Below are 22,556 nucleotides of genomic sequence, written 5' to 3'. Positions count from 1 at the left end.
TCGGAACCCGATACTGGATCGCATCGGCCCCATCCCTACCTGAGACAGCAAAGGGAATGGCCTGCCCTTCGTCCCTATGATTGGCTAGTGCTTGTTGCCTTTGTTGGTTGTGTTGGTTAGTTTAGGCAAGCGTTGTGAGATTGGTTAGGGTTAGGGTAAGAATGTCAAGGCAAGCCAATTGGAAGCAGCGGTTGCGGGGGTTCGGTGCCTTGCTCAAAGGGCACCTCTGCAGTTCCCAGGAGGTGAACTGGCCCCTCTCCAACCACCAGTCCAGGCTCCATATTTGGCAACCCTCCAGTTCCCAACCCAAGTCCTTATGGACTGAGCTACTGCCTATTATTATCTATTATATATAGCACGGGTTGCTAATGTTAGCCTGCAGAGCACCACTATTGGTATAGCAATAAAGCAGTGTTTAATTTAAGTTGTAAACAATTAGCAAGCATCAATGCTTTTCTTTCTCCATCAGATAAATGGCAACTGCCATTTTTCTAATACTATTATTACCATTGTTGAATCTGTTTACATAAATGTCATCAGTGAGGATGATGATACAGATGATCTGTCAGGGTCTTGAAGGGTTCAAAGGGGAAGATTTCAACCACTACCCCTTATACCTCTGTTCCAAAGGGGCAAAAGGGAAAGGGTAGGCAAAAGAATAAGAAATGGGACTGGGCCCAAGACTAAGTACATGGATGGGAATCTTTCAATAAAGGGTTCATCACACTTTCTGGGTATTTGCTCAACATTATTTCATGATATCATAGTTCACAGTTTTCACAAAGTGAACAAATTGACACAAAGTCACCTATTGGTTTTACTTTGCTTTGGAGTGGATTTCTGTCACTTTGTAAGCCATAAAACAAATAGAAAGTGTGTGTGGGTTTGGCTGACTGCCCTCTGCACAAATTTCAGAGTGTGACTTGTGTGAGTGCCCATTCCACAAAAAGCTCTGACACATATACTGAGAAATTCTCTCCTCAAGTGTTACAACTGTATAGAAATTCATGTTGTATCATGAAAAACACATGAGAAATCAACAACGGTATGCACACGATACATGCACCTTCAATATTAAAGGAACAGTTCACCCCAAAATCAAGCATACATATTTTTCCTGTTGGGCTATTTGTCTGTCTAGACTGTTTTGGTGGGAGTTGCAGAGTATTGGAGATGTAAAGATGTCTGCCTTCTCTCCAATATAATGGAATTATTGCTACACTAAAATGCTCACTCAAGCTGAGTGCATCTAGTTCCATTGGAGAGAAGGCAGACATCTCTATGGGCTCTATCTCCAACATGGGGTGGGGCGATCCGTCCCTTTAAAATTTAAAGACGTTTTTTTCAGAAGGTCAGAATCACAATGTGTGCTAACAGCCCTCATGCGCACACACGTGCATGCATCCACGCAATTATCCATGTGCCATTATGTCTAGTTGTGGACTATGGCCTATCTGCCTGACCCTGCTCCTTCAGAGCGCACTCTGATTGGCTGTTTGACACTGTTTAACAGCCTATTTACATCTGCTTCTGATAGGCCGTCACTCCCTGCCATGCCTTTCTTGCCTAGGGAGACAAATTAAAGTGGTTAAGTTGTAAAACCAGGAACGTGCCTCAGACTGTGGCTGGATCAGGAGTCACTAACAGTGGGGGGTGGTGATTTTTTTTTTGTATGTACGTCAGACCTGTTTACTGCACCAGATGCCGTCTTATCTGCAAGCCTGTAACAGATTAGTTTGGTTGATGTGGAAAAGTAAAACTTTCTGTGATCTGATATCTGTCTTGTAAACTCCATTCCACTGAAGCCCTTATCTCTACATGTCTTCTATGCAGCCCAAAACTTTTCTCCTGTTGTTCTCAACCACAAAGCACACACTCTCTCTCTGTCTGTTACACACACTCCCACAGAGACACAGGAGTTGAAGAAAGTGGTTTTGGATGTATATAACTGTGTTACAAGAGACTTCTTTACTGCTTTATGAAACACCGGGACTGGTTTTGTGACTGTCTGTAAAATTCCTTCAGTGCACTCTGTAACTGGGAACAAGAACAGTTTTCCTGTCATTCAGGATACACACTCATGCAGTATTCCGGACAGCATACCTCTGGGATCTGCCTGTGGGAAACTTTGAGGGGGAGTGTTCAAAGGTGGAGCTTAAGTCTGATCTTGTGGGACAGGACACACGTATTGAGCAGAGGTGGATAGTTGATGGTTTAATCTTCTCTTTCTCCAATGGGATATGGTGTCACAATGGAGTGGATTTGATCACGGCACAATCCATGAGGACTTTAACTTGAGTAGATGTGAGTGTCTGCAAGAGGACTCCTAAGTGAAGTTGGTGATAAACAGTTGCAGTCCATGAGAATGTTGCCTGGAGTTTATCTGCACTGATACCACATTCAAGAGGACTTGTTTCCAGTGCTGCTGAGATATCTTATTGTTGGTGGGCTTCAGAGTGGAAACTATAGCACCATGGCAGGGGTCACCAGGAAAGGATCTGGGAGACCCTCATACTACTACAGATTCCTGGGCAAGTCCCGACTGCAGCGTCAGCGAAGCCGGTCCCGCAGCCGCACCAGGCCGTCTGCCAGCAGGGGTAATAAATACCACTACTACTGCTTAAAAAGTTCACCATGCTGCAGTTTTAACCTCGTATACACCACAAGACGCAAGTGCAGTAACTTTGTTACTGCAACGTACTGTATATTTGTGGTAGCATGACTTCTCTTGGACATGTCAGCTACATTCTGTGCAAGCAGCACAAGATGAGGCAGTTCCCCTTTTCAAACTTTTTTCTGCTTTACTTGTTCATGTGAGAACTACTGTTATAGTAACATTATTTTTAGAACCCATGGCAACACTCCACTGTTGCGAATGTGTTTGTGTTCATGAGAAACCGAGTGAGATGACAGTTTGGCGTCACTATTCACAAGGTGATGCTACTCTCGAATTGCACCACCAACACCTGACAGCTTGCAGCTCAGTGTCAACTTGCCTAGTTCCACCCCGTTTAGGTGCTTTGCCCGCAAATATTTTTGTTCCTAGCAACTAAGAAACGCACTTAGCCAGTTAGTTAGTTCTATGCACTGAATAACTACTTCTTTTTCTGTCAGCTCGTGTCCTAAAGCACTCTATTTCTTCACTCTGACGCCTTTTCTGCCTTTCAGTTCTCCTGTACTCACTGCTGGAGGCAGTGTTTGAACTGCAAGGTTATAGTGATAAGTCTGCCCCCAAGGCTCAGCTCAAGTTACTTGAATTGAGAGAAAAGAAGTATCTGTGAAATCTTCAGCCTATTGATTTTTTTTCCAACTGCTGTAGCTTGCCAACCAAGATATTAAGTAGAAGACTGTTGCGTATCTTTTGCTCGCTTGCTGTGGATATGATGCAAACTTTCTAGAGACAAATAGCTCAGGCAGGGAAATCTCAGGCTCAGTTTCGCTGAAACTCAACCTTGTTTGTATTTTCTGAAAGATATAATGCATTATGTGAGTGTAGTCTCTATAGGAAGAGACAGACAAAGACGGACATGGTCATGAGAGAGAGACAGTGTGCAGGTGCCCAGTTTGTACATCTTTATTTTGCTTCTCTATCTGATGAAAGAGTCGCTTTGAAGTCTCCCCTCTCTATCACTCAGTTCTCAAAAACACACACACACACACACACACACGCATTTGAGCTTATGCACAAAGACACACTCTGCCTTGATCTCTGTGGCTAAGTGCAAGCTCTCCTTGCAAAAACTTTTACACACTGCACATTAACGCAGTGACACGCAGACAGGGTGAGGAGAGGTTGTTCCCAGATGAAGCAAAAGACCACTCTCGAGAGCAATACATGCTTTGATTTTTGTAGTTGAAAAAGTTAGGAGTTTTGCTTTGTATGTCCCTTAACTTTTAACTGTGTGTCACCGTACATCAGTGCATTCTCATGTGGGTCTGTTGGCAGAATATATCAGATGGTCATTTGACCTAATCTCATGACTCTAGAGGAATTATTTAATAGAATCAATAGACAGTGAGTGATTAATGAAGCTGCAAATAATGTTAGACCAGCTGTCTTTGGATTGGCATCAAGGGCAGTATTTTTATTATTTGTTTATATAAACAAAAATAATACTTTTTGCAAGGTCTGGTATTCCAGAGCTGTGTCTGTTATCTGTATATATATATATACATATATATACAGTACAGGCCAAAAGTTTGGACACACCTTCTCATTCAATGCGTTTTCTTTATTTTCATGACTATTTACATTGTAGATTCTCACTGAAGGCATCAAAACTATGAATGAACACATGTGGAGTTATGTACTTAACAAAAAAAGGTGAAATAACTGAAAACATGTTTTATATTCTAGTTTCTTCAAAATAGCCACCCTTTGCTCTGATTACTGCTTTGCACACTCTTGGCATTCTCTCCATGAGCTTCAAGAGTTAGTCACCTGAAATGGTTTCCACTTCACAGGTGTGCCTTATCAGGGTTAATTACTGGAATTTCTAGCTTTATCAATGGGGTTGGGACCATCAGTTGTGTTGTGCAGAAGTCAGGTTAATACACAGCCGACAGCCCTATTGGACAACTGTTAAAATTCATATTATGGCAAGAACCAATCAGCTAACTAAAGAAAAACAAGTGGCCATCATTACTTTAAGAAATGAAGGTCAGTCAGTCCGGAAAATTGCAAAAACTTTAAATGTGTCCCCAAGTGGAGTCACAAAAACCATCAAGCGCTACAACGAAACTGGCACACATGAGGACCGACCCAGGAAAGGAAGACCAAGAGTCACCTCTGCTTCTGAGGATAAGTTCATCCGAGTCACCAGCCTCAGAAATGGCAAGTTAACAGCAGCTCAGATCAGAGACCAGATGAATGCCACACAGAGTTCTAGCAGCAGACCCATCTCTAGAACAACTGTTAAGAGGAGACTGCGCGAATCAGGCCTTCATGGTCAAATAGCTGCTAGGAAACCACTGCTAAGGAGAGGCAACAAGCAGAAGAGATTTGTTTGGGCCAAGAAACACAAGAAATGGACATTAGACCAGTGGAAATCTGTGCTTTGGTCTGATGAGTCCAAATTTGAGATCTTTGGTTCCAACCGCCGTGTCTTTGTGAGATGCAGAAAAGGTGAACGGATGGATTCCACATGCCTGGTTCCCACTGTGAAGCATGGAGGAGGAGGTGTGATGGTGTGGGGGTGTTTTGCTGGTGACACTGTTGGGGATTTATTCAAAATTGAAGGCACACTGAACCAGCATGGCTACCACAGCATCCTGCAGCGACATGCCATCCCATCCGGTTTGCATTTAGTTGGACGATCATTTATTTTTCAACAGGACAATGACCCCAAACACACCTCCAGGCTGTGTAAGGGCTATTTGACCAAGAAGGAGAGTGATGGAGTGCTGCGGCAGATGACCTGGCCTCCACAGTCACCGGACCTGAACCCAATCGAGATGGTTTGGGGTGAGCTGGACCGCAGAGTGAAGGCAAAGGGGCCAACAAGTGCTAAACACCTCTGGGAACTCCTTCAAGACTGTTGGAAAACCATTTCAGGTGACTACCTCTTGAAGCTCATGGAGAGAATGCCAAGAGTGTGCAAAGCAGTAATCAGAGCAAAGGGTGGCTATTTTGAAGAAACTAGAATATAAAACATGTTTTCAGTTATTTCACCTTTTTTTGTTAAGTACATAACTCCACATGTGTTCATTCATAGTTTTGATGCCTTCAGTGAGAATCTACAATGTAAATAGTCATGAAAATAAAGAAAACGCATTGAATGAGAAGGTGTGTCCAAACTTTTGGCCTGTACTGTATATATATATATATATATATATGTATATATATATAAAACGTCTCGATTCGTATGATATCCTAGAAAATAGTGCCCCACGAGTCATGTTATGTAGTTGATGTAAAGTTTTGCACTTAATGTAAAGTTACTGTGGTTATGTTTAGAAAAAGAAACATGGTGAGAATGTACCTTAAAATGAGTCCAAGTTTACATCGTTCCGAACCGCAGTCTCCTGTAAAGTCTTGGGGGAAAGTCCTGTGTTTTGTGACCATCCACCAGCCCCAGCCTCCAACCGTACGGGACCGCTTTCTTCTTTATTCTTTGCTCCCCATCAGCACTTTGGTCACGTGATTGCAGCCTTCTCAAATACGTGGGTTATACATGAATTACTGGCTTGTGATTACATGGGGTATGTATGAATTTTGGTGCTTTACTTTATATAGGAGAAGGTACAAATTGTGCATGAGAACAACCTGCTTGTTATAATGAACCCACAGAAAACTGTCCTTCAACTATGTAGTTCCCCTCAGCCCTGCAGAGGTGTCAATAGCATCTTTCAACACATCCCTTTGGTTTTAAAGCCCACAATTTAACTGTTTTGGTTCAGTCTCACAGCTCTCATCAGCAGCAGCACAGCTGTTTTTGCCCAATGTAAACTACCTGTCCAGCACCAAACAGCAGGCATGTAAAGAGGCAGTTATTTTCTTATGAGTTATTGGAGCCCAAAACAGAGCATTTTCCAACTTCATTAACACTATATTTGTGTATTGTTGTTTCTGCTGTCCTCAAGTGGCAGTTGGAGGTCTTTGTCATGCACATGTGCAAATATAAACCTCCAACTAGAAACCTGTTTACACGTGTGCATGGCCAAAATGTTTGCTTTGTCCAGAGAAAATCTGGTTTCTCTAACCCTATCTCCTTGACTACGGAAACCAGATCAGGCTGATGATCATGTTACTTTGGAAAGTGAATAGTAACCTGGTTACTGAAGTGCATTTAAATGTACTGAGTGTTGCAAATTGGGCAGGACTGCTTTATTGTTATAGTTATTTTAACAGGATTTTTGCAACAGAATGAAGTACTTTGATTTGGTAGGAATTTAATTCACTAGATAAGCCAAAACAAACCTTTCCATCTGGTATGTCCAATTTTCTGAAATGTGCTATATTGCTATTTCATTAATAATGTATATATAGAATTACATAAACAGTGATAGAAGATTTTACCCACATTGTCCACCCATCACTGTGTCTGTATGTTTTTCTCTAATTCATTGAAATGAGGCTTGTGAGGAGAAAAATAAACTTTTCTCCCAAGTAAACAGTTTTATATGCCTGGAGCTAGATGATGTGATGTTGCTGAAATGTGTCTCATTCAAGAAGCACAGTACAAAAAGGGTGTTTCTGTTCACACCACAGCCATAACCTGCTATGTGTGTTTATCTTGAGGAAGTTAACCATAGCCCCTCTTGGTGCATACACTGTCACTCGGACAGATCAGGTGGCAGTTGCATGAGCTCATGTGTTATTGTTTTCTCAGCATGTGTTTGCATGTCAGCGCCTGGTTATCTCTGAATGGAAAGCTTATATCAGTCGGGTTCACTCGCACATCATTCTGGATCCATTTCCCCTTCTTTCACAGGGGTCGGTGACATTTACATACAAAATTGCTGCTTATCGCAAAGAGAGAACGGCAGAGAAAGAGAGAGCACATTGTCTGTTCTGACTTGTTATGCTGCCGTGTTTCAAAACTTCTGATGCAATCTAACTCTTTGTTCGGAATTGTCCTGTGGATGGAAATACTGTCATTTTTCAGAACAGAATTCATCATCAGTCTCTTGTTATCTGCATTAGCAGAGCCTTTATATAACACATAACAGCTTTAAATTGTAAAGGCCTTTACAGAGACAAGTTGTCTTAGCTTTTAGTAAACTTTTCTGTCTCCTCAGAGGGAGAAATTTGGTGGAAGAATTAGGTCTCTGAAAAAGTGGATGGTTTTATCCAGGTTATGTTTCTGTCTGCCTCATGTTGGGCAGAGTCCTTACTTGGCTGAGTTGAGCTGGTACTGTGTGCCATCATAGTTTTGTATGGTATCAGATAGACTGTTGTTAGGGGTTGTGTTTTTTCTCCTCTAGGCGTATCTCCCAAACCCACTGGTTGCTCCCTGGCAGAAATAACATCCAGTCTTCTTTTCTTTCCATTGATCTCACTCTATTCTTCCTGACCCATATTCTTACTTAAAAGCTTTTGAAAACATTAAAATGATGATTACATCAGTTCCCTTTATTACACTATTTAACTTTTGAACTTAACCATAGTTTTCACCAGGCATAGGACAATATGAAAATGTCTAAATTATCCTGGGCAGAATAATTGGGATTCACGGTATTATCCTAATAATCATCGAAATATGCTTAAACTCTTAAAATGGCACTGAAACATACTTGAATTACTTCACTTTACATTTTGTTAAAGGAATACTTTGCCCACAAAGTGACCATTTATATATCAGTTATTTATGCCTTGTCACCTTGAATTTATGAAGGATTTTTGGATTCTTCTTTCACCGGAAGCATGCAGAAAAACATTATCCTCACAAATTCCAGGTATCACGAAACAAGTGATTGATATATGATCATTTTGTGGGTGTAGTATTCCTTTAAAAACACATATTTTTATTGCATCACAGATAGGACAAAAGCCAGGCTTTTCAACTATTTGAAATGACGTAACATCCTTACATATGAAACATGCCAATGCTTGACTTGGATCTTTTATATTTTCTAAGGTTGCTGTGTATGCAGCCTGTTTTTGAGTCTCTTTTGTTGTTGCTCACCCAGCTGTCTCTTTAGGTTCGGCTAGACACATTGTTGACAATTATCATATGAATGGAAATTCACCATGACCGACTTAATGTATTTTTTATTGCAATCCGCAATAAAATTGTATATCGTTGCATCCTTAGTTTTCAGTCTCACCTAACCATAAAGTAGTAGTTTGACAGGGGCAAGCAAGGTAACAAAGGTAGCCTATATGCAGCTTTCAAGTTCATTAATGAATGCAATATATCTTGTTTATTAAATCCATACCAAATCCATAGTTTTAAGTCAACATTAAGTGTTTTTTTGGAGTTATGTGCCATATTATTGAATTGCAGAAAGCCATGACTTTCTCCTCCAGTTGCCTGGCAACTTCACAAGACTTTGTTTCAGATTAAACAAACAAAATACAGTGGTGTTGATTGGTGAGTTTCAGAGGTGATGGGAGGGAGATTTTGTTACCTTCAGACAGAGGGTAGCTGTTTCCCCCTTTATGCTAAGCTAAGCTAACGGTCTCCTGGCTCCAGCTTTACATTGAATCATGGGTGCAGATCTGATGACAAGTTTGGGGGGGACACAATCAGTTGTGATTTTTTTTAATTGCACGCGTGCAAATCATGCCCACAGAGCGCTTGAGATTGCCAGCATATTTCACAATTTCATAGAGGCTCATCACCATCACCAAGTCATTCAAAAAGCACTACAAAGAGAATCATATGCTTACCTTTACTGTTTATTTCTCTTAAACAGCCAGTAGTACATGGAACCAGCCATCACCCTCCTTTTCACTGCTTCGCTGTTAGTTAATGCTACTTCTAGTTTCAGGGTCTCAGACATGTTATGTCCACTCACGTTCTCATCTCTCGCCTCTCACGGATTCCCATTTCTCCTCATCATCTTCCTTTCTCCTAGTATATAGGACTACTGTATACATTTGTTAAATTTCAATCATTTAGGCTATTTAGAATTGGGGTGGGGGGGGGGGGGGTGGGGGGGGTTGGCAATTTGTGTTTTTCAGAATTGGGGGGGGGGGGTATGCTGCACCCATGCATTGAATGGACAGACATGGGAGTGGTATTGATCTTCTCACTTAGCTTTCTCCAAGAAAATGAATAAGCTCATTTCCCCAAACGTTTAATTATTCCTTTGAAAGTGCAATACTTTGCTGCTTAACATTTCTGACATTAATAAAACATCAAGCTGAAATGTTGATGAAATGGATGATGCTAGCAGCTCGAGCCGGGCAGACAAGTCGGATCATGTCTTAATCTGTGTGTAGATTCATATCACATACAGTCTCTCAAAGGGCTCTGCAGGTCCACATCAACAATGGTAGCAATCTCTTAAAAGAAGGAAGAACTAAACAAAACAAAAAAAGGAAAAATTACAGGAAAGGGAAGGAAAAACTGAAAGAAACCTTCGCAGGGGAAGTTTCATGGTGTTAGAAACTAGAAGACACTTACAGAACAATTATACAAATAGAGTCTAACAGTAGCACAGGTATAATAAATCCAGCACAATCTGTCCAAAGAGGTAAACTTTAGAAAGTAAGTGTATGAAAAAAGGTTATACTAAAATTTGAATACACTGGCAGACGTAAGCTCTGACAGCTCTGTGACTGTTCCAGTGAGAGCACCAACACAGCACGCAGTAACAGCAGCAAAGTAACAACTGTGTGAAACCATGAAATGTCACAACAGTAAAGAAAGACTTACAGCCAGCAGCTTGCAAGCAAGTGTTTGAACTACTCAATAACAACTCAATAATGCATTACCACTGACAGTTATTGCACGTAATCATATTCTCAATGGGTCATTACCAAGAAACACTTTTGATCTGTGCTACTGCGTCATGCTTAGTTTCTGTCAGGCTGTTTATGATGTAGCCAGATTTTGATTTAAGTGTGTGTGTGTGTGTGTGTGTGTGTGTGTGTGTGTGTGTGCATGTGCATGCTGATGGGAAGTGAGGACAGAAATAAAGCTGTTAGATGGGAAACACAGCCAGGACAGCACAGCGGATCATAGTGAGTCAGTTTCCGATGCCGAAGTCACATTTATATAAACAGGAAGGCTGAAAACAAGTCTGTATTAATGATTGGTATCTCAAAGTGTTAATCTACTTTAAATATTAACAAGACAGAGAGAAAAAGAGAGCTTTAGAGTTGAGTAGTGCCAAGTTCAGACCTTAACTTGCATGGCCAATGGAGTTACTTTTCCTGTTTTCTCTAAAACAGATAAGCCTTTGATCTGTTTTTGCAGTTTGTGCCCGAGCATCCTCTCTGAGATTAAGGTCATGTTTTAGTAAAACAAAGGCTTCACCAATCAGCAGAGGCAGCCTCACTCTTTGATCATTTTGCTTTAATTTCCAGCATCAATCAGGCCAAGGGGCAGGAGAATATACGAGATAAAACTGCAGAAATTAACAAAGATAAAACAGACTTAAAGTATTAACATCTACTTTGTCAGGTCTGTATTATCAGATGAGGAGTGAAGATGTACTCACTTTGCCTCTGAGACCGTATAATAGCAAGCAGAGACATGACATCGAGGGCAGGGACAGCTAATACAGCAATCAAGCAGTGAAGCGAGACCGCCAGAACTCTCCACATCATCTTAGTGTTTAACCCAGGATTACTTTCTGATCTCAGTCTCATCTCTGTAGTCGGCGTCTTTGTCTGCCCCTTTTTTCCCTCAGCCTGGTGAATCATGGAGATGGGCCAGATGACGCAGGGCTTCTGAGCACCCAAAGGAGTCCAATGACAGGGGGACAGGTGCAGGCTAATCCCCCTCTTAATCCATAGTTATCAACTCATATTACAAACCAGAGCCAGGGAGCGATTTTGGGGAAATAGCTGTAAAACTATAGGAGATCACTGCCATCCCTCACCCTGAAAACAGCCTGTCGACACACAGCAGACAGTATGTGGAAGTAAGCTTTGCTTTGATATGCACTTATATATGCACTCAGCCTAGGTTAGATAATGAATTGTGTTGTAATGATGCTGTGTTTCTCTACCATGCATTTGTTCAGCTGTTGTTACCCTTGTGTTTCCCAGAGTTTTACAGAAATATCTGAAAGCAGTCCAGCTTGTATTTTGGTTGGAATTTTAGGGTCTGTCAGTTTTGGTTCATATTGCTTTTGATAGCCAAACACCCATTAACCAATAACTATCCAGTTAGTTTTGATATTTGTGACATGAAATTGTAATGTTTTGTGATGTAATGTCTTGCCTTTTCTTTTATTTTCTGTTGGCTTTGCTGAAAGACAGCCAGCTAGCTACATTAACATACGGAAAACACAGTACCCACTGCGCACCTTCTGCTCTACACTGGTTAGCTAATGTTAGCCTTGGCTGCTCTGCACTGCATACCACCAGTGTTGGATGGCAGGTAGCTAGCGGTGCGGCTCATGTAATTACCGTTTGTAACACCATTTTGCCCTGAGAGTGGGACAGCGTGCTGCAAAAAAATTGTGACCACCCACCTTTTTTGCCCAGGTGAGTAGGTGGCCTCATTTTGAGCCGCAAAGCCCTTTTAGCATTGTTGACTATGTTAGCACGACTAGGTGTGCTGACACTGCTAATAGTGTTAACAGAGCTAACAGTGACAGTTAACAATGCTAAAACAGAGCTGCTTACTCACTAAAGGCTTGGCACAGTGTTTCCACAGCCGCGCCGTTTGGTTAGGATGGCATTAATTAGCGATAATTGCCAAATGAGCAGCGCTGCTAACCAGTTCCCACAGTAAAGTGCAGTAAAATGAAGAGTGGCAAATTAACCCATTGTGTAACCAGTCAAAAATATTTTTGGCAGTTAACCGCTGATAACCCTAGTCTGGATATAATACAGCCACAGTATGGAATAAAGATAGCATGAGGAATGAGAACAGATAATGCATACAAACCAATCTATAAGATCAGATCTCAATAATCCTATGGAAGTGATACACATAACTACAACTTTGCCATAAAGTGGGCCTGTCATTCTAAGTTCACCGTGTGCAACTTGTATTTCAGGGAGGGTAAATATCTCAACAAGCTGTCATATGTCATATTTGGTAACGTTATCGACTGACACCAAGCCTGCACGGGGTGTTTGTTTCATATCGGTGTTTTCTGCTAGTGGATGTTATTGAAGCTGGTAAGATCTCAGTCAGCAGTCGCAGGAATGTTGCTGCTGTGTCGCCCTCTGCACAAACACAAACTTCCTTCTTCTGCACCCCTCTCTACTCCTCCTCCTCCACCTCACCCCTCTGCTCTGCCTTCCCATAACACACTGCAGACAAAGGCATGCATGTGCCAAACTAAACATGAAGCAGAGCCCTTCTCTCTGGATATCACTGGAACAGGATCGAATATAGAATTCTTGAGTTTGCGGAAAAAATCAGTTGTTGTTGTGGTCCTGCCAGTGCTTTAAACTTTTACACTGTTTATTGGGCGACTGTGTTTCACAAACTTAAGAATCTGGTTCTTTATCTAATTTTTAGTCTGATTCTAGTATAAATCTAGTCTGCTGGGATACTGTTATTATCACCCCACAGCTGACTTCAGATAGGAACTCAGTGTTAGCTGAAAGTTAAGTGATTGTTGACTGTATCTGCATCAGTTATTGTTGTAGGTTAAAATGATTCTCTTTTACACCCTCGTGTCCACAGTCGCTCCAAGGAGACAGAGCAGCACCTCTTTATCACCCCATCATCTCCGCTCTGTGTAAATACCACATCTCAGAGGTCAAAAGTCCAGCGCTGTCCTCACAGTTCAGTGTTAACACTGTGAATCTCTGTGTACGCACACACACAACGAATGCAGTAAAAACACTCTCCCTTATTCTCTGTCTTTCTCACACACTAACATGTTTAAAGTTTGACAATTCAAAGCTGTGCCTGTAATATATCATGTGCCTGGGTGGGCCTCTGCTCTGACCTCCATTATATGGATCTCCGTCAGATATACCACTAATGAGACTATTGCTGCCCACAAAATAAATGAAAAAAGAAATCGTCTTTCTGGCAGATTGCTCTTTGATTGACATTAATTCACAGTTTATATTCCAGAGACAGATGAAGCTTTTTATTTTTTTGCAGCACTATCAGCCAGTTGAGACAAGTTCTAGTTGTCTTGTACTTGAGGGGAAAAACAGTAAAGTGATGTATTTGTGAAGGAGGGAGGATGATAGGCGGGGTGGACCAAGAGTAGATAGTCCTCCAGGTAGAGAGAACACAGTACACACAGCTTGACAGCCTGTGATTTTGTTGCACATTTCAGCGGCCCACAGAGAATGTATGTGCATATACGTGTGTGTGTGTGTGTGTGTGTGTATGCGTGTGTGTTTGAAATCTCCTCTGCTTTTCCCTCCTGTCATAACACAAGAACTCTGCATTCTCTTTGGAGGCTATTTTCCAGCCCTCAGGGTATAGACTTCTTGAAATGCAGACACGTGCCGCTGTTGATAACAGGTTCCTGTACTCAAACTCTCAAAACCTCGATGAGAGCAGGTTGGATTATTTGTCTGCCTTGTTCCAATACACAAATTAAAGCAGCTTTAATGAATATTTTAATATTAATAGTGGGTCAAATGACTGTGTATGTGAAAGTTGTCAATCAGGAGTCGCATTCTTCCAGTTAATCTTTCATTAATATATTTATATATATAATTTAAAGTCCCCATCCAGACCCGTTTTAAAGTATGCACTTATACTGATACTAATATTTAGTTTAACATGATTTTCCCACATAGTAGTTAAAAAAACAAAAAACAAAACTTAACTATGTCCCTCATTGAGAAATTATGGATCTGGCCTCTGCCCACCACCGCTGCTCACACTTGGAGCAGTGTGCATCAAGATTGCTATGTTTAGCGTTGGACTAAACATCAGAGAGATTCAGCCACACATGTTTGAGCCTCAGTCAGACCCAGACTTAGCTGAGGAGTCTGTTGTGCACCAGATCAGCAACTAGATGACATATCAGAATCTCAAGTATGGTTAGGATCTTTTATTTGTTCATGTTGTTTGTTAGCTTGTAGGCTAACTGGCAGTGTCTTACACAGCATTAATGGTTGTGAGTAATACAGTATTATCTGCTACACTGGGGTTTTTGGTAGATAGTAGAAGGAAGCTCCAAGGGTCTGATTTACATCCAAAAACTGCACACTGTATCATGTTTGTGGTCAAAACGTTCACTATGCTAATGTTAACTCTGCTCTCTGCACTGACAAGTCTGCTCTAACCTGGAGATTTGAGGTTTCTTTGTCGGTGCTGTGTCAAAGGCTGTTCCCCTGTCTATTTGTGTTCCCTGTATCGGACAGCAATTGGCTTTCGTATTAGTGACGTACCTAATCTAGCTTGCCCGATGGATGAATAAAGAGAACTGGATTCAGTGTTGGTGGCAGAACCCTGTTCATTCCTATGAAAGCTATGAAAGTTGCTCAGTGATGCATTGAGCCATTACGCCTGATTTCCAGGCTACGATCTTCTGCACTGTGAAGCCCAAAGAGCAAGTGCTACAAACCTATGGCTGCTGAGCGGCTAACTTCTAGTTTAGAGCTTTACTAACTTAAATGGAAATAAAATGATTTAACCGTGCGGCTCTTCTAGACTTTAGAATTGTTACCAGACTGAATAGATCAAATCCTGATCGTGAAATGTGTCAGTCCGAATCGGTTATGACACTCAAAAAAATGTGCGTACGTTTGTGGGAAAAAGTCATTTTGGGCCCCATGGCATCACGTGATTGACCTCGACATTGTAATTCCACATTTGGCTTCAATGCCTGGTGCTGTTCCTGGTAGTGACAAATTTTGCACAGATACAAATCAGTATAGTCAAGGACAGACATTTTTAGAGACAATTAACCGGGGAAAAAAGATATTTACTTAAGTAAATATTTTGTAAGTACGAGATCAGACTCAGTATCAGCATATACTTAATATTACCATCAGTATTAAAGGACTCAGTTTGGGATTTAAATTGAACATCCATAGTTTTAACACCTGATATTTCTTTTAGGAGTTGATGGAGACCAAAACCGAGTTAATATTAGTCTTACATTTGTCAGCTGGCTGGAAATAAGACTCCAAAAAAATGCTGCTGTTGCTCCATATCTGCAGGATGTGTAAATAAGCAAATGTTTGCCAATGTTATCCTATAACTACATTTAACTTGCAAATAATGTGCTTTTTTTGTCTATTGTGATTGAAACTGAAAGTAAAAACAGACTTAGCCAGTAGACCCAACCAGTCACCTCAGATAAGTTTGTGCTCTTCAGCTTGTTACATTGAAACAATAGTGTTGCAGTAAGATTACAGGCAGCATTAACTACACAGAAACAGCAGCAATGTGTTAAAGATGAAACATCTTTTCAGTGGTGTAGAGGGACTTTTGGTCATTAGCAAGAAAAGAATACAAAAATCATGAGCTTCAAATCATCCGAGTGACTTACCAGTGTGTAACACCAGCAGTACAGAGTGGAGATACTGAATGTTCTTTTCAAGTCACCATCATTTGTAAGCAGATTAAATACCCCATGCAACAACAACTTGCTTACAACAATGTTTGTGAATTTCCTCTTTCATCACAGTGCCATTTAGCACAGCCAGCTCCTCCAGTGATAAAAGATCATAAAGCACATCACTCCAGGCTAAAGAACAACATGTGTTCACAAAGTCAACTGTCATTATTATTATATGAGCACAGCACTTTGGCAAATCCACACCAAAAATAGTCGTTATGCAAAACGCTCAGCACCATTCCTGTTTTCCCCTTAGATGATTAACTAGATGCTATCTGTCTTGCCGTCTAACAGTTTTTGTGACACATTACCACCTGCCTGCCCAGTGTGCTGTTTCCCTGCACACCTCACACATGAGTCAGTCGTACTAGATCCATCCTGTTTGTCTCGCCTTGATAGCAACGTACAAAACGTTTGAAAATATTGAACATCACAGTTCATTTTCAGAAGTAGGAGAGGCTGTGAGCCTTTCCTCCCCCACCTTTTGTCCACAGTGATATTGCAAACTGGAATATCCTGCTGGTGAGGTCTTAGAGGAAGGGAAGGTTAGCTGGCACTGGTCACTGGATGGAGCACGCCTGGTCGGAAAACACTAAGGAAACGTGCCGTCTGACCTATATACCACAAACTGAATGTTATTGGAAGGAAGGAAGAGGCCTTCAGATACTATAGAACGATGGATGGATGGATGGATGGATGGATGGATAGGTGGGTGGATGGATGGAAGGGGCAAGGAAACTATAAAAGAAGACAAGGTCATGACGTCGATGTCATGACAGCATCCTAATTGGGTGCTAATTGGGTATAGTTATTGGGGTGGGGATGGCAAATCATTCTATAACCCACCATATCTTTGTTGTTTCACTTTAATAATTAAAAAAAAAAAAAAAAAAAAAAACACAACGTGATGTTGACTAATGTTTTTATCTTAATATGTACATTCATTTTCCCTTATTATTGGTCTCCAAACAGATCACAGCTCTGTCTTAACCTCCTGTTTGGTCCAGGATAGCTAACATTACATCACGATACAGGACCAAAGGGGGCAGGTCCGACGTAGGTCCGACTTGTTATCACTGACCAGACTGTAAATATAACTAGATCAGTGTGTCAGTGACTCTGATTATTATTCTGGCTGGACTCAAGAGTTAAGTGAATATCCACCAGAAGAGGATTTGATCATATGCTTCATTGCATTGCAGTTTGCCTCAGTGATTTACATTCATACTAATGTTAGTTATTTAACGTTAGCCAATATTATTAGTTAGCAGACACACAAGTCATGAAAATGACAAAGCTAGAAAGGCTGTAACATTTGCCATCACTCACCAGCACCGCAGCTTCCTGTTTGTCTTACATCTCCACGGGGATTATTTCTTACTAACGTTAGCGGTTTTATCTCCCATTTAATGCAGGGCGTCTGCTGGCTAACGTTAGCTAAACAAAGTGCAAATGCTAACTTAGTTCATTGACGAACAAAGTAACAAGTATTGGTACGTGACCAAGGTCCAGCTTTACAGTAACTGGGCAATGAGCGTCACCTCCTGATATATTCTGAAACAATGTAGAGCTTGCTAATGTTAGCCCTCCTTAATATTATTAAATAGCATTAACAGTTTGGTGGTTGGTTAGTTATTGATAATCAAATACATGTAGCCTACAATGCTACCTGCTGACAGCAGGTAGGGTCAGCTATCTTGGACCCAGCAGGGGCTTGACATGAAGCTGCTGGACAGAGCTGTAATCTGTTTGGAGACCAAAACAAGGAAAGCACATGTGCACATTTAGATAAACAACATCAGTGGACATCATGTAATGTGTGTTTTTTAATTTGTGAAAGGATGTTTCAGTCAAAGGTAAAACAACAATGATATGAGGGGTTAAAGCGTGATTGGCCATGCCCGCCCCATTGACTTCAATAGAAGTTGCACCAAACTCTGGCTGTCACTGATGTCATGTCCTTTCTTTCTTTTGTAGTTTCCTTGAAATGAAGCAGGAAGTTATCTTCAGTTAGCAGTAAGATCAGTGACATAACTAACACCTTCCGTAAAAAGAAAACAAAATGTGAAATGAAGACAAGGAATAGTAGATGACAAGTATTCCTGGGGTTGCCTGGCAACCTCAAGGTGCCAAAAAGAACCCAAATAAAAACCTCAATATGTGACTTTTACACTCAAATTTTTTATGGATTGAACTGACAAGATACAAGGTGTTATTTTTTTGATTAACAATCATTAAAATTTTAATTAGTTTAGGTTTAAGAGTTTAAGAGCGCTAATAGGTGTTTTTCTTAACTCCTTTCTTTATGTTAAGCTATGCTAACTGCCTGTTATTTCTAGCTTCACAGTTAACATACAAACAGGAGAGTGATACCCTTCTTCTCATGTAACTCTCAGCAAGGAAGTATTATTTTCCCAAACAGTCAATTTTTTCCTTTAAGAGTAAGTCACTGATTTTGTTAAACATTTTGTGTGGTGTTTACAAAGAGATACATTCACTCCCAATCTGCACTGCCGCTCTCTCTGTTGGCCAGATACATACACTCGAAATGCAGGTGAATATCATCTAGTCTGTGCAGCTTTAGGCCCCGCAGGGCTCTCACTGGCATTTTCAGGGTGCCATTAAACAACTGTGAGGAAGCCTGGAGGTGGGTGGATTAAGGCACAGAGATGACTCTATTTTTGAGAAGGTGGTGATGGACGAGGGAGAGCTGGTGATATGACTTTTGGGGGAAATGTGAAAAGATGGAGAGTAACAGCAAAAGAGGCGCAATGAGGAGGTAACGGCAGATGAGAATTCGATTATATGTAGGAGATGGAGTTATGGTCATACTGCAAGAAAATTCAGAGTTAGAGATTTGAAGAGAACTTAAATCAGAGCACACAGAGGGAAGAAAATGGATTGGTGAAGGAGAACGGCAATTATATGATCATGATAAGGAAGAGAAGGTGGGAGATAAGTAAATGAAGAAAATGATATACAGGATATAGATTAGATATATGGTCAGTAGAATACAATTGCTTGCCTCAGAGGGATATTTCAGATCTTTTGAAGTGGGGTTGTATGGGGTATTAATCCATAGTCAGTATATTATGGAGAAACAGGCTGCAGTCCAACACGAGAGCTGAGCAATGTACTGCTGTGGAGGGTCAGCAACAGAATGTGTTTTAGCCACTATAAAAAGTCCCATCTGAAAACATCAATATCAGTTTAAGTGTATGCTGCATTGAGCATTTTCACCACTTTACCTTTCCATCAGACAGTCTATTAAGACAGGGAGGTTGTGAATGGCTTCAGTTCTCCATCTATGCTCTTGTCAAAGCCACCAGACTCCTTTGACAAAAACAGTATTTTTAGTTTACTGAACACAGGAGCTGCTGCAGAGTCCTGCACAGTTCCATTTTGGAAAACCTGCACCCGCCCATTCCCACAAAGCTCAATACCAGAACTGGCCCATTACCCATCATTATGTCTAAGTAAAAGCTGCACCAACTCGCACCCATTAATTAAAATCCTGTGACCTGACCCGTGCCCGTGATTAAACCCACAGGCTACAGTCACTCACATTAACCTGGGTTCTCCATTCTTGAATTACAAATCCAGCAGAAGAAAAGTCTTTTTCGCACGCTGCGCTCGATGTCATGGTGGCAAAAACACTCCGCACAATCACTGCCAGGTTAGGGAGAATTTTAGCATGCCCTTCCACCATCATAGAAAATCAAAAGGATCCTCTTGAATTCGATGTAGGTTGCCACCTCATCCTCGCGCTGCAAAGTTTCATGGCTGGAGTCCTCCACGTCGATGACGATGACGTTTGACTTCTGTCGTTGACTTTCAAAATAAAAGGAATTGCTTCTTTTTAAAGGGCCAGTGTGTAATATTTGGCATGGTTTATTGTCAATCTGAATCTGAATCTGAATATTCTACCCATTACTATGTTTATATAAGTGTATAATTGCTATAAAATAAAATTTGTTTGGTTTTCGTAGCCTTATAATTATGCTTATATATATACAGTACAGGCCAAAAGTTTGGACACACCTTCTCATTCAATGCGTTTTCTTTATTTTCATGACTATTTACATTGTAGATTCTCACTGAAGGCATCAAAACTATGAATGAACACATGTGGAGTTATGTACTTAACAAAAAAAGGTGAAATAACTGAAAACATGTTTTATATTCTAGTTTCTTCAAAATAGCCACCCTTTGCTCTGATTACTGCTTTGCACACTCTTGGCATTCTCTCCATGAGCTTCAAGAGGTAGTCACCTGAAATGGTTTTCCAACAGTCTTGAAGGAGTTCCCAGAGGTGTTTAGCACTTGTTGGCCCCTTTGCCTTCACTCTGCGGTCCAGCTCACCCCAAACCATCTCGATTGGGTTCAGGTCCGGTGACTGTGGAGGCCAGGTCATCTGCCGCAGCACTCCATCACTCTCCTTCTTGGTCAAATAGCCCTTACACAGCCTGGAGGTGTGTTTGGGGTCATTGTCCTGTTGAAAAATAAGTGATCGTCCAACTAAACGCAAACCGGATGGGATGGCATGTCGCTGCAGGATGCTGTGGTAGCCATGCTGGTTCAGTGTGCCTTCAGTTTTGAATAAATCCCCAACAGTGTCACCAGCAAAACACCCCCACACCATCACACCTCCTCCTCCATGCTTCACAGTGGGAACCAGGCATGTGGAATCCATCCGTTCACCTTTTCTGCGTCTCACAAAGACACGGCGGTTGGAACCAAAGATCTCAAATTTGGACTCATCAGACCAAAGCACAGATTTCCACTGGTCTAATGTCCATTCCTTGTGTTTCTTGGCCCAAACAAATCTCTTCTGCTTGTTGCCTCTCCTTAGCAGTGGTTTCCTAGCAGCTATTTGACCATGAAGGCCTGATTCGCGCAGTCTCCTCTTAACAGTTGTTCTAGAGATGGGTCTGCTGCTAGAACTCTGTGTGGCATTCATCTGGTCTCTGATCTGAGCTGCTGTTAACTTGCCATTTCTGAGGCTGGTGACTCGGATGAACTTATCCTCAGAAGCAGAGGTGACTCTTGGTCTTCCTTTCCTGGGTCGGTCCTCATGTGTGCCAGTTTCGTTGTAGTGCTTGATGGTTTTTGCGACTCCACTTGGGGACACATTTAAAGTTTTTGCAATTTTCCGGACTGACTGACCTTCATTTCTTAAAGTAATGATGGCCACTCGTTTTTCTTTAGTTAGCTGATTGGTTCTTGCCATAATATGAATTTTAACAGTTGTCCAATAGGGCTGTCGGCTGTGTATTAACCTGACTTCTGCACAACACAACTGATGGTCCCAACCCCATTGATAAAGCTAGAAATTCCAGTAATTAACCCTGATAAGGCACACCTGTGAAGTGGAAACCATTTCAGGTGACTACCTCTTGAAGCTCATCGAGAGAATGCCAAGAGTGTGCAAAGCAGTAATCAGAGCAAAGGGTGGCTATTTTGAAGAAACTAGAATATAAAACATGTTTTCAGTTATTTCACCTTTTTTTGTAAAGTACATAACTCCACATGTGTTCATTCATAGTTTTGATGCCTTCAGTGAGAATCTACAATGTAAATAGTCATGAAAATAAAGAAAACGCATTGAATGAGAAGGTGTGTCCAAACTTTTGGCCTGTACTACATATATATATATATATATATATATATATATATATATATATATATATATATATATGTATATATATATATATATATATAGCAAGGGCCTTGCTTTAGAGAGGTCGCCATCTTGCGCCGCCATGTATGTACAGCAGACCGAGCGGACAATCCAGCCAGCCAGAGAACGCGTTTCGTGTGTATAAATGAACCAACGAAGACAGCGGAAGGAAGGAAGAAGGAGGAGGAAACAGCAGAGAGTGTTAGTAGTTCGTCGATAGAGAGTAGTGAAAAGTTTTTTTAGTTATAAAGTTTGCGAATGGACCACACTTACCATGCAACAGGAGAGAATGAACCCGAACCGTCATCTGCGAGGAAAAGAAGATGCAACTTCACTCCTTGTGATGCACTCTCTGCGGCGCTTTTCCTCCTGATGATATATCTCCCCAACGATGGTAGCAGTAGCACCGAATCCCATTCTGTGCATTCAGCCTCTCTTCTCACCCGCTCAGCATCAAACACATGGAGTTCCTCATCTGTATGCTCCGGCTCAAACAGGTATGGCTCTGGGTCTGTGTCCGCTACAAGAAACTCTTCAGAATCGTGTTCAAAGTCGTCCATTGCAGCTACTATAGTCCGGAGATATTGCTAGGCTAAATAAACAGCTGAGCTCTGTTTACAGGCTACGCTGTCAGTCAGTGTGCGGGCTGGAGATTGGTGGAGCAGAGGGAGGAGGGGGTGCCCACTCGGTATGGTAAACGAGTATGTGTGTGAAGTGTGTCTGTTACGCTAGAAGAGTCAGAGTTTGGGACGGAGTCTTT

General features: G+C 41.4%; 1 protein-coding gene across 9 annotated transcripts in view; it reads left to right on the top strand.

Moving 5' to 3' along the window:
* dab2ipb (DAB2 interacting protein b) overlaps positions 1-22,556 on the top strand; it is a 248,691-nt gene that overhangs the window by 103,090 nt on the left and 123,045 nt on the right. For 2 of the 9 annotated variants that reach the window (XM_033647465.2, XM_033647463.2), the window contains exon 1: positions 1,903-2,597. The exons of the other annotated variants lie outside the window; for them this stretch is intronic. In XM_033647465.2, coding sequence (XP_033503356.1) covers positions 2,474-2,597 — 124 coding nt within the window. In that variant the 5' untranslated portion in view covers positions 1,903-2,473. Of the gene's footprint in view, positions 1-1,902; positions 2,598-22,556 lie in introns of those variants that run through there. 9 annotated transcript variants of the gene reach the window in all.

Source organism: Epinephelus lanceolatus, chromosome 19, assembly GCF_041903045.1.
Source record: "Epinephelus lanceolatus isolate andai-2023 chromosome 19, ASM4190304v1, whole genome shotgun sequence".
Taxonomy (NCBI): Eukaryota; Metazoa; Chordata; class Actinopteri; order Perciformes; family Serranidae; genus Epinephelus; species Epinephelus lanceolatus.
This window is presented reverse-complemented; position numbering and strand designations above follow the sequence as displayed.